The sequence below is a fragment of the Tupaia chinensis genome, unplaced genomic scaffold, assembly GCF_000334495.1.
Source record: "Tupaia chinensis unplaced genomic scaffold, TupChi_1.0 Scaffold000294_5, whole genome shotgun sequence".
NCBI classification, from domain to species: domain Eukaryota; kingdom Metazoa; phylum Chordata; class Mammalia; order Scandentia; family Tupaiidae; genus Tupaia; species Tupaia belangeri.
This window is the reverse complement of record NW_006159782.1, coordinates 1,925,439-1,938,893: the sequence shown is the minus strand read 5'-3', so window position 1 is coordinate 1,938,893 and position 13,455 is coordinate 1,925,439. Positions and strand designations below refer to the sequence as shown.

Genomic DNA, 13,455 nt, shown 5'->3' with positions numbered 1-13,455 from the left:
GAACCAAAGCCCGGGAGCGACGCCGCCGGAAGGGGAGGGGCGCAAGGCCTGGTTTCCTGGCGACGCGGTCCTGCTGGCGGCTACTTCTCTGGCTGTTTGACTTTTTGTCTACGTGACTCGTGAGCTGGGCAGTCATGCTTTGGCCGCTTTTGGCCCCCAAGCTGGTTCCCGTCGTAACAAGCGCCCGTGGCCTCTCAGGTTAGACTCTCCCACAGTGTCCCCTTCACGGCTTGCCCTGCGAGAAGCCTGAGTAGCCCCAGAGGGATCCCAGGTGGTCTTGGGCGATTCCTGATTCGGCGGACCTTCTCCTGCTGGGGCCTCTGCTCCAAAGCCTCTGTGCTCTCCTTGGATTTATAATATACCAACTGCTCCTGCAAACGGGTGGGCCCTTGTTCTTGCTACCGTTGAGGTATTCTGGGAACCTGAAATTCTCCCTGACTGCAGGGAGAAGGTGTGTACCATTCCCCTAGAGGGGCTGTCTTCAAGTTACTCGAATTCATAATTGTGTCGCTTCTCACGTTTGCATAGGTGACAAAGTGTCTCACATCAAGTAGCACTTGTTTCTGTTAGGTCATCCTAAATTCCTGTTTGCGTGTTTTCAAAGAGTTCACCTGGGAGCTGGCTCAGGTGTGCAAGAAACTTGTGAAGTAATGAATTTGGGGGCAGTTCCTCTCAGAAGTAATGTTTACAAGCACTTTTTGATCCGGACGAGCAGATGGCGTAATGATTACGTCGCTGGACTTTGTCGAGTCCCGGACTGGAGACTTAAAACTCACTCCTGGCTCGTGTGCGTGAGTGCCTTAAGATCCCGAGAGGAGAATGGAGGATTGCGACATGGCCATCCCCCCCAGGGATGGTTTCTCGCTCTCTCTGTCTCTGGTGAGCACATGCGCCCTACAGCAAAAATCTTTAAAACAAACAAACAAAAAAACTTTTTGTTATGATAGTCCTGTTTGTAAAGACAAGCTGGAGCTCAGAAATGAGGGAAACCTTTTTTTTTTTTTTTTGGTTGAGTGTACGCTATCACTATAAATTAATTTGATGAGCATTTTTTAAAAAGCTTAGTGAGGGGCCAGCAGGTGTTGAGGTGGTTGGGGACAACTGGACTCCTACATGGCCGATGTCTGTTCGAGTCCTGGACCTGTCTCCTTGCTTTCTCACTTTCCTTCTTTCTCCCTCTCTGGTCAAATTAAAATAAATTAAATAAATAAAGTTAAATAAAATAATTCTTTTTAAAAAAAACTTAGTGAAAACGGAATCATCTATTGTACTTTGCTGGCCGATCTGCCATTGCATCATATTTGTTTGGGGAGAGGGGGTGGCAATGTGTGAACAATTTGTGAACCAGCACACTCTGTATATAACATCAAAGCTATGACTTTGCATATGTTTATGTTGATAAACGTGAATTCATTAAAAATGGAATGTTAATTATATTGGTTACTATAACATTAATTGAATCCTTGTCTAGCACACAAAACTTACTCTTTAATTCTAACATGAAAGCAGTAGAAAGGTATCTCTTTGTATGGGATTAGGCGAAAAGATAGATGTGCAATTTATCACTCTTAATCACAGAAGCCATTGAGTTAAACCATTGGTCGCTTGTGTCATCTGGATTTCTTCAAGCTTTCTTGTAAAACCTGATTAGTTAAGATTTAGGACTGGGTACAGCACCAGGATCTTTGAAAAATGTATTCATTATGTTTCAGTAGAATATGTGAATTTAACAACTTCGTACATATTGCCTTATGATCTCCCTGAGTCTTCACAAGTCTAATAAGGTAGATATCCTTATATTACCGATGAGAAACTGAAGCACAGAATCACAAATAACAAGGCAGGAGTTTTATTTGTATGATTATGTCTAGTCCTTTCTGTTATATCCACTAAACTTAGTAGTAGAGGTCTTTTAAAACTTTTTTTGGAGGGGACCAGCAGTTAGTTTAATGGCTATATCACCGGACTCCCATGTAGTTCACTGCAGTTCGAGTCCCAGACCTGGTGGCTTAAACTCACGCCAGGTGTGTGTGCGTGTGCGTGCCCAAGATCCCGAGAGAATGGAGGAGAAGGGATTGCAGCATGGCCATCCTCCCTGGGGGGTGATGTCTCGCTTTCTGTCTTTCTGGCGAGCACAATATAGCAACAAAAAAAACCTTTTTTTTACTGGAGCTGGGAGGGCCAACAATGGCACAGCATTAAAATGCCATTCCTCTTTAAAATGAAAAAAAATGTAAAGAATAGTAAATAGAGAATTTTTTTATTTCCTAAGGTAGTCCCACATGGGAAGTTTTCCTGGGTTCAAATCCAGAGACCTCCCTCTTAATGATCTATACCTGACAAGCCTGGGGATGGATCTCTGTCAAGACCCTATTTAAGTTTTGTCTGTCACACTGTCTCTGTCTTTCTCTTGCTCATGAAAGAAAGAAAATAGTTTTCTTCACTGAGCCAGAAAAATATGCAGTTTCGTTCAGTACCTTTTGAATTAGTAATCATTGCGGATGAATCTCCACTTCCTTCCAGTTGCCCGGAGTGTGATCAAAGGGAAATAGACAAGCAATGAATGACAGTATAGCACATTACAGTAATCTTGACTCAAGTGACATGGGTGCTCAGGAAAGGCAGGAGTGTGTTGTAATATGTTATTCTGGGGCTTTACTAAGCCTTAGTATCTGAAAAATCTCACATTTGAGGTGCTCACAACAACTGTGTCGGTCTTGCTTACACTTTAGGAGGATTCTGTCTCAAGAGGATTGAGTGCCATAGGAAACTTCTTGGTGAAAGTCACGCATCCCTAAAATGAAAATGTTTTTGCTAGTTAAAAGTTAACCCAATTAATATATCTTGCTAGAGTATGTTTCCATCACCATCTAGTCAGGTGAGAACAAGCAAAATACAGTAGGAAACTCTTTTATAAAGGTTTTGCCATAGGGCACATGCACACACCAGAGAGAGAGACATTGAGAGGGAAAGTGAGCAATCACCCCCCAGGAGGGATGGCCATGCTGCAATTCCTTCTCTTCCTTTCTCTTAGGATTTTGAGCACTCAACGCTTATGTGCCCAGCATTTTTTTTTTTGGAGAGATTTTTGCTATAGGGCGCATGCGCTCGTCAGACAGACAGAGAGACAGAAAGCGAGAAATCACCCCCGAAGGGGGATGGCCACGCCACAATCCCTTCTCCATTCTCCTCTCGGGATCTTGGGCACGCACGCACACGCGCCTGGCGTGAGTTGAAGCCACCGGGTCTGGGACTCGAACTGCAGTTGACTAGGTGGAAGTCCAGCAACATAGCCTTTATGGTAACTGCTGGTCCCCCCAGCATGAGCTTTAAGATACCAGGTCCTGAACCAAAACTGGTTGGCCAGGTGGGAGCCCAGTGCCTTTATTGCTCTGCCACCTGCTGGTATCAGTAGGGAGTAGTTTTTTGGTTTTTTTTCTTAAGAGGTTTTTGCTATAGGGCGCATGTGCTCGCCAGACAGAGAGAGACAGAAAGCGAGAAATCACCCCCGAAGGGGGATGGCCACGCCACAATCCCTTCTCCATTCTCCTCTCGGGATCTTGGGCACGCACGCATACGCGTCCGGTGTGAGTTTAAGCCACCGGGTCTGGGACGCGAACCGCAGTCGATTACATGGGAGTCCAGCGACATAGCCATTACGCTAACTGCTGGTGCCGAGTAGGGAATAGTTTTTTAAAGCCTGTTTGCAGGTTTTAATTAATTCAACACACATTGAGCACCAAGTGTAAAATCTCTCCCTTCATGAGAGACAGGTAAATAATTTTATATAGTAAGTATGATAAAAGTACAAAATATTCTAAACATACTAAATACTATTTATTTATTTATTAAGAGAGATTTTTGCTATAGGGCCTGTGCACTCACCAGAGAGAAAATCAGAGAGACAGAAAGCAAGAAATCACCCTCCATGGAGGATGGCTACACCACAATCCCTTCTCTTCCATTATCTTCTTGAGATTTGGGGCACACATGCACGCATGCCCAGCATGACTTTCAGACCCCTGGGTCCAGGACTTGAACTCACGTAGTCGCCCATGTAGGAGTTCAGCACCTAATCACTATGCCACCTGCTGGTCCCTGTATTAGAATTTCTAAGCATGGTAAAAATCCAGTGGAGAAGGAAGAAGTGATATTTTCTAGGAACAGAAATGGATGGTACTTTTTTTTTTTTAATTTTTTATGGAGAGGTTTTTGCCATAGAGTGCATGTGCTCACCAGACAGACAGACAGACAGAAAGCGAGAAATCACCTCCCAGGGGGGATGACCATGCCACAGTCCCTTCTCCTCCATTCTCCTCTCGGGATCTTGGGCACGCACGCACACGTGCCCGGTGTGGGTCCACGACGTGAACTACATGGAGTCCATCAACATAGCCATTACGCTAACTGCTGGTCCCTGGGTGGAACTTTTAAAGATTGGGAAATATTTGATCTAAGACTCAGAAGACTTCACCAAATAGGCTAGAGAAAAGGCACTATCCTTATAGAGGGAGCATATGCAAAGGCATAGAACTCTGAAACAGAATGACTGGTGTTATGCACTGCAGTCATTTTGTATAGCTGGAGAAACTTACATGTACCTGAGCATATTGGTATGTACTACCTCAAGATGATTCTGTGGTCAGATACATATGGGAATTGTTACATTTCATGGTTTTGAAGATAGTTTAATTGCAAATCTCAAAGAGGGATACGTATTGGGCAGTAATTTGCCAAATGTATTTGACCACCAGGTTTGGTGTCCAGTTTCTGTGTGGGTCTTTTTTTTTTTTTCTGGAGAGGTTTTTGCCATAGGGCACGTGCGCTTGCTGGACAGAGAGAGACATAGAGACAGAAAGCGAGAAATCACCCCCCAGAGGGGATGGTCACACCGCAATCCCTTCTCCTCTCGGGATCCTGGGCACGCACGCACACGCGCCCGGCGTGAGTTTTAAGCCACCGGGTCTGGGACGCAAACCGCGGTCGACTATGTGGGAGTCCAGTGACACAGCCATTACACTAACTGCTGGTTCCCTCTGTGTTGAGTCTTAAACTGGTATCCCTGGAACACATTTTGGAAAAAGTTGGGCTAGAGCATAATATGTGTACAAAGAGGTGATAGAAGGGCCAGCCCCATAGCACAGTGATTAAGTCCTTTAGCTTAGGAACCAGATCCCACATGGCTGACCAGTTTAAATCCCAGCCATGGCAGCTTTAGAAATACACAGTGTACAGAAGCAGCAGGTGGTATTACGGTTATGCCTCTGGACTCCCATGTAATCAACTGTGGTTCAAGTCCGTGACCCAGCAGCTTAAAACTCACATACTGGGCATGTGTGCATGCATGCACAAAATCCCCAGAGGAGAATGAAGAAGGGATTATGGTGTGGCCATCTCCCCAGGGAGTGATTTCTCACTTTCTATCTCTTTATTTCTTTGTCTTTGAGGCAAGTGCACATACCTTATAGCAAAAAGCTCTCTGGAAAAAAAAAAAGGAATCTGCAGCATGCTTGTGCATATGCACCCTAGATCTTGAGGGAATGAACAAATGGAGAAAAAGGGATTGCAGCATTACCACGCTCTAGTGTGTGTGTGTGGGGGGGTATTCTCTCATTTTTTTCTGGCAGGCATATACACTCTCTTGCAAAAAAAAAAAAAAGAAAGAAAGAAAAGCAGGTAATAGAAGATCAAGATGGGAGAAAGTGGCTCATAGAGGGCCTTTTAAATTTGTTAAGAAACAGCTTTGGGACCAGCAGGTGACGTGGTTGGTGGTTAAGGTGCTAGACTCCCACATGACCAACTGCAATTCCAGTCTCAAGTCTCAGACTTGTCAGCTTGCTTTCGTACTTTCCTTCTCTCTCTAACTCTGGTCAAATAAAAAATAACTACTACTAATAATAAAGTTAAATAAAATAATTCTTTTTTTTTTTTTGAGAGAGAGATTTTTTGCTGTAGGGCATGTGTGCTTGCCAGAGGGATGAAAGAAGGAAAGAAAGAGAAATCACACCACCCCCACCCTCGGGTAGATGGTCACGCCACAATCCCTTCTCTTTCAGTCTCCTCTTGGGATTTTGGGCACACGTGCGCACATACACACGTGGCGTGTGTTTTAATCTACTAGATCCAGGACTCAAACTGTGGTAGATTACGTGGAAATCCAGCAACAAAACCATTCCGCCATCTTCTGGTCCCAATAAAATAATTATTTAAATGAAAAAAGAAAGTGAGCTTTTTCTGTTGAAGAATTTTATGCTAATGAGTGAGGTGATTAAATCTGAATTTTTAGTTGACTCTTAAGAGTGGAGGAATTGACTAGAGGACTTGTTATTGTAGTCTTAGATTTTTGAGACTGGTTTTTGTTTTTGTAAAAATGCAGTTTTAAACTTTAATACCACATATAAATAGCACATTAATACCCTGTCATTTTATTTTCTGAAAATAAACTTCAGATACTAATTTGGATATTCCAGTAGAACAGATGACTTTTCTTCCCCACCCATCTACCCACAAAAAGATCCAAATACAAAATAAAAGCTCACATTGGGGACCAGCAGGTGGCGTGGTGGTTAAGGCGCTGGACACTCCCACATGGCTGACCAGGCTTCGAGTCCTGAATCTGGTGGCTTGCTTTTTTTTTTTTTTTTTGGAGAGGTTTTTGCTATAGGGCACGTGCACTTGCCAGACAAACAGAGAGAGACAGAGAGACAGAAAGCGAGAAATCACCCCCCAGGGGGGATGGCCACGCCGCAATCCCTTCTCCTCCATTCTCCTCTCAGGATCTTGGGCACGCACGCACAGGCGCCCGGTGTGAGTTTTAAGCCACCGGGTCCGGGACGCGAACCACGGTCGACTATGTGAGAGTCCAGCGACATAGCCATTACGCTAACTGCTGGTCCCGGTGGCTTGCTTTCTTTCTCACTTCCTCTCTCTCTCATTCTCACCCGCTGTCTCTCTTTGGTCATGTTAAAAAATGAATGAATAAATAAAAAATAAAATAAATAATTATAAATAAATAAATAAACAAATAAATAAAGCTCACATTTGGTGGCCAGCAGGTGGCATGGTGGTTAAGGCTCTAGATACTCCCGCATAGCTGACCACAGTTCAAGTCCTGGACCTGGTGGCTTGCTTTCTCACTTTATCTCTCTCTCTGTCTCTCTCTAGTCAAATTTAAAATAAATGAATGAATAAATAAAATTAATCTTTTTTAAAAAATTCACAGTTTACTATAGCAGTCATTTAACAGTACATGCTGGGTTTTTTTGGCTCCAATTTTGTATATAACCAAAGATAATTGAGTTTTAGTGCTGCTAGATTATTTGCTCCCATTGTTCAGTTGCATTAAAATTTACACTAATTGCATTTGTAAAACATAGAAGATTTTAAAAATGTGATTAGATGTTTTTGCTAAAAATGAATATTCAATGATAGACAATGAATATTCAATGATAGACAACATGGATGCAGGTCAACACAATAAATTATTTCTTTCTCTCTCTGCATTTTTATTTATTTATTTATTTATTTATTTATTTTGGAGAGGTTTTTTCACTATAGGGCGCGTGCGCTCGCCAGACAGACAGAGAGAGACATAGAGACAGAAAGCGAGAAATCACCCCCCCGGGGGGATGGTCACGCCGCAATCCCTTCTCCTCCATTCTCCTCCCAGGATCTTGGGCACGCACGCACATGCGCCCGGCGTGAGTTTTAAGCCACCGGGTCTGGGACGTGAACCGCGGTCGACTACGTGGGAGTCCAGCGACATAGCCATTACGCTAACTGCTGGTTCCCTCTCTGCATTTTTTTAATGTTCACTAAAATGTGCATGCACTTGCCTGAGAGAGAAAGTGAGGAAGCATCCCCCGCCAGAGAGGAAGGCCGCACCATTATCCCATATCCTCCACTCTCCTCTTGAGATTTCGGGTATGCGTGCATGTGCACCTGGTGTGTTTTTCAAGCTTCCAGGTAGGAGGCTTCAGCCACATAGTTGGCTCTATAGGATCCAGCTGTTTTAGCCACCGCCACCTACTGTCCCAAGAAATTCTTTTCAATGAGTAATAAATTTGTGTCTCAAATGTGGCATATCTAAACTTAACACCTGCAGTCCTATCTCAGTTAATGGCAACTCCATTTTTCCAGTTACTCCAGTTGTACTCCATTACTCCAGTTGTACCAATAACGTTGTTATCTTTGATTCCTCTCTTATCATATCCAACTCCCAGGACACAGACTTAGGACTTTTCATATGTGGATCTAGTTGTGTTACCACCATGAACCTGACCCATCCCTTTTTATTTCAGCTAAATTTATACTTATACTGTAAAATTTTTATCTCTGCCTACTTTATTTTTTTCCCCTTAGCTTCTGTGACTAACATATTTTGCTTAGTGTTCGTCTCCAGTTTATAAACTGTAGCAGCTATTTTTGAAATATGAGTAATTAGAATATTACCTAACAAATAGTAAATGCTCAAGAAATAATATGAGTAACTAGAACACTACCTAACAAATAGGAAGTGCTCAGAAAATACTATTGAATGAAGTAATAAATTAATAAAAAAAATAAAAGGTTGAGATGCCATGAATTTTGAAAACGAAAGAATGGGGGCCAGCAGGTGGCATAGAGGTTGAGGTGCTGGACTCCCACATGGCCAGCTGTGGTTCAAGTCCTGGACCTAGTGGCTTGCTCTCTCACTTTCTCTCTCTGTCTGTATGGTCAAATAAAAAAAGAATTATAATAGGAGGCCACCAGAGAGTGTAATGGTTACATCACTGGACTCCACATGGCTGACTGCAGTTAAAGTCCCAGACTTGGTAAACTGAAGCTCACACTGGGCGCATGTATGTACATGCCCAAGATCCCAAGAGAAGAGTAGAGAAGAAGGGATTGCAGTGTGGCCATCCCCCTAGGGGGTGATTTCTCACTTCTCTCTCTAGCAAGTGCACACGCCCTATAGAAAAAAACCTCCCCCCAAAAAAATTATAATTATATTAAATAAAATAATTCTTTTTTTTTGGAGAGGTTTTTGCTATAGGGCGCGTGCGCTCGCCAGACAGACAGAGAGAGACAGAGAGCCAGAAAGCGAGAAATCACCCCCCAGGGGGGATGGCCATGCCGCAGTCCCTTCTCCTTCATTCTCCTCTCGAGATCTTGGGCACGCATGCACACACGCCCAGCGTGAGTTTTAAGCCACCGGGTCCGGGACGCGAACCGCGGTCGACTACGTGGGAGTCCAGTGACAACCATTATGCTAACTGCTGACCCCAAATAAAATAACTCTTTAAAAAAATGAAATCATGGGCCAACAGGTGACATGGTGGTTAAGGTGTTGTACTTCCACATGGCAGACCATGGTTCAAGTCCTGGACTTGGCAGCTTGCTTTCTCTTCCCTCTCTCTGTCCAAATTAAAAAGTAATAATAAAAAGTAAAATTAAATAATTTTTAAAAATGAAATCATTACAGGAAAATAAAAGACAATCATGTTGTAATCAAAGTAAATGTGTAAAAAGAAACTAACATCTGCAGACATTTAACTCAAACCACTTGCTCAATATTTAATATATTTGTAGTTCATACCTGTTTTTCCCCCAATATGGTCCTAAGTTAAAATGGCTGTGGGTGATATTTTAAAGTAATTTATTTGTAGATCTTACATTCAAACCAGAAAATACCGTGGTCCTGGGCCAGCAAGTGGCATGGTGATTGGGATGCTGGATTCTCACATGCCCAACTGTGGTTGTAGACCTGGACCCAATGACTTGAAAATCAGAACAAATACATAGATAAATAAATTATTATTATTATTTTTTAAATACTGTTGTCCCTTGGTGTATCAGGGGATTGGTTATAAGATATCCCTACCTCTATGTGGATACCAAAATCCATGGATGCGCAAGTTCCTTATTATAAAGTGGTATATTCTGTAGAAAGTTCCTTGTGGAGTGATTCATGTATGGTGATGATCAACCACATATAACTAAATAGCTTTGAAGAATCCAGGACTTTTGGGAACCAGCAGTTACCGTAATGGCTGTGTTGCTGGACTCCCACATAGTCGACCGTGGTTCGCGTCCTGGATCTGGTGGCTTAAATTTCACGCCCTGTGCGTGCGTGCTCAAGATCCCGAGAGGAGAATGGAGGAGAAGGGATTGCGGCGTGACCATCCCCTCTGGGGGGTGATTTCTCGCTTTCTGTCTCTACGTCTCTCTCTGTCTGTCTGGCGAGCGCACGCGCCCTATAGCGAAAACCTCTCCAATAAAATAAAAATAAAAAGAATCCAGGACTTTTTAAAAATGTTGTGTTTAACAGGACTGGCCCCTAGCGCAGTAGTTAAGCACTGTGTGTAGAGAGCTGGGTTCCACATAGCTGACTGTGGTTCAGTTCTCATCCCTGACAAATTGAAAAAGATCCTGGGCCCAGGATCATATACACACGTGTACAGGATCCTGCCAAGAAGGAGGAATGGTGAAAAGGGAATTGCACGTGACCAGCCGCATGGGGGTGGAGGCTCTGTCTCCCTCTTTTGCTCTCTGTGTGGGTAAGGGTTAGGGTTTAGGATTAGTGTGCTCTTGTCCTCTGTGTTCTTGTCCTCTGGCATTAAAAAATAAAAAATAAAAATAAATCGAGGACCAGTAGATGGCATAATTGTTACATCACTGGACTCCCACATAATTGTCCACAGTTCAAGTTCTGGACCCAGCGGCTTAAAACTCACATTGGGTGCCTGCACATGCGTGCCCCAAATCCCCAGACGAGACTAGAAGAGAAGAGACTGTGGCGTGGCCATCCTCCCTGCGTGGTGATTTCTTACTTTCTCTCTCTCTGTCTCCCTAGTGAGTACATGTGCCCTATAGCAAAAATCTCTCTTAAAAAAATAAAAATTGTTGGGGGACCTAGTAATTGGTGTAATGACTATGTCGCTGGACTCTCATGTAATCGACTGCAGTTCGAGTCCTGGACCTGGTGGCTTAAACTCATGCCGGGCACGTGTGCATACGTGCCCAAGATCCCAAGAGAGGAGAATGGAGGAGAAGAGATTGTGGCGTGGCCATCCCCAGGCTGGGGGGTGATTTCTCGCTTCCTGTCTCTGTCTTTCCAGCGAGCAAATGCACCCTATAGCAAAAACCTCTCCCCCCAAAAAATATAATTGTGAGAGGACCAGCAGATGGCGTCGTGGTTGAGGCACTGGATACTCCCACATGGCTTACCACAGTTCAAGTCCCAGATGTGGTGACTTGCTTTCACTTTCTCTCTGTCTCTCCGATCAAATTAAAATAAATAGCTGAATGAATAAAATAAAATAAATAATTACTTATATGATTTTCAAGGTCTGGGACTTGAACTGCAGTTTGCCATGTAGGAATCCAGCTATTTTAACACCCTCACCACCTACTTGCCCCACCACCATTCTTTTTTCTACTTTGCCATGCATCTATACCTCCTGGGTACTGCTTTGACTACTTTAGATATTTAGGTGGATCGTACAGGATTTTTCCTTTTGAGATTGACTTATTCCACCTAGCATAATTTCCTCAAGGACTATTCTCATTATAGCACATGAAGGATTTTCTTTAAGGCTAAATAATAATCTCTTGTCTGTGTCTGTGTGTATGAGAAACAGAGAAAGAAAGAATTTGTTTCTCCATCTGTTGATGAACATTTAAGTTACTTCCATCCCTTTTCTATTCGAATAGTGTTAAAGTAAATACAAGTCTTACTGTTTTGTTTTGTTTTGTTTTGTTTTGTTTCTTTGGAGAGGTTTTTGCTATGGGCATGTTTGCTCACCAGAAAAGAGAGAGAGAGACAGAAAGTGAGAAAGCATCCCCCGGGGTGATGGCCACACCACAATCCCTTCTCCTTTGTTCTCCTCTCGGGATCTTGGGCACACGTGCACAAGTGTCTGGTGTGAGTTTAAGCCATGTGGTCCAGGACTTGAAACACCGTTGACTATGTGGAAGTCTAGTGACAGGATCATTATACCAACTATTCCCGTCTTATTGTTTTTAACTTGAAAAAATTACTTGAGGATCAGCCTGTCCTGGTAGTTACATGAGCTGGATCCCACATGGCTAACTGCAGATCAGGCAGCTTGAGAAATGCATGTACCTATGTGTTCAAAATCCCAGAAGGAAGTAGAAATGGAGGAGAAGGGAATGTGGTATAGCCATTCCCCATGAGGCGTGCTTTCTCAATTTACCTGTCTTTCTCTCTGTGTCTCTCTTTGGTAAATGCCCACACCCTCTGGCAAGTTAAAACAAAACAAAGCAAAACAAAACAAAAAAACTTTATATTGTAATATTCAGTTTGTAGTATCTTTAAGTTAGGTACCACATGCTCTGCCTCCATTGGGAGAAAAGTCACTTCATAAATAATTATATAGTCCAATCTTGTTTATCTTAATACATTCTTATCTCCTAATGCTGTACATGTTTCAGAAGTCTGTATAGTGGTTTTAATTAGAAAAAAGAAATGCAATAAATCTGGGCCAGCTAGTATTGTGGTTAAGGCAGCTGGATCCTACATGGCTGATTGCATGGTTTAAGTCCTGGACTTGCCCTGAAGAACATACAGAACACTTATCCATGCATACCTAGAATCCCAATAGACGAATAGAGGGGAAGGATTGTTGTGTGATCATGCTTCTTGGTGGGGGAGGGGTGCTTTTTCGCCTACTTGCTTTCTATGTCTCTCATCAAGTCCATGCATCCTCTAGTTAAGATTTTTAGTGAAATTAAATAGGTCATAAACTCTACTAAAGAAAAGTTCTAGGCCCAGTAAATGGCATGGCTATTATGGCTGGTGGATCCTACGTGGCCAACTGTGGTTTGAGCCCTGGACTCAGTGTCTTGATAAATACGCTGAGCACATGCGTATGCGTACTTAAAATCCTGAGAGGTGAATGGAGAAAAAATTGCAATGTGGCCATCCCCCTTAGCAGGTGCTTTCTCACTTCCCTACCCTCTGTCTCTCTCAAGCAAACTCTTGTTCCCTAGAATAAATTTAAAAAAGAAAGAAGTTAGCCCATGGCATGGTGGTTAACGTGGCTGAGGCAGCTGGATTCTCCATGGCTGACTATGCAGTTTGAATCCCAGACCCGGCCACCTGATAAACACTCTGTGCGTATGCATGTGTGTCCAAAATCTGGGAAAGCAGATGGAAGAGAAGGGTGTGCATTGTTACCATTCTTACTAGGGAATTATTTTATTACCTTCTCTCCAATAGTACACATGTCTTAAAGTAAACACTTTTAAAAAAGAAGAAGAAAAAAGAAAAGTTCTACTGATGATGCAAACAATTCAGACCAAAAAGTATTACAGTCTTTGCAGTTCTCTAGTTTTTTGTTTGTTTGTTTGTTTTTTGAGAGGTTTTTGCTATAGGGCATGTGCGCTTGTCAGACAGACAGAGACAAAGAGACAGAAAGCGAGAAGTCACCCCCCCCCCCCCGGGGGGTGGCC

The 13,455-nt window shown here is 43.1% G+C and overlaps 1 protein-coding gene across 1 annotated transcript in view; it reads left to right on the top strand.

Annotated features, from left to right (window-relative positions):
- XPNPEP3 (X-prolyl aminopeptidase 3) overlaps positions 1-13,455 on the top strand; it is a 77,806-nt gene continuing 64,351 nt past the window's right edge. The window contains exon 1 of the mRNA XM_006150742.3: positions 1-198. Within this exon, the coding sequence (XP_006150804.1) occupies positions 135-198 (64 nt within the window). The 5' untranslated portion in view covers positions 1-134. The remainder of the gene's footprint in view (positions 199-13,455) is intronic.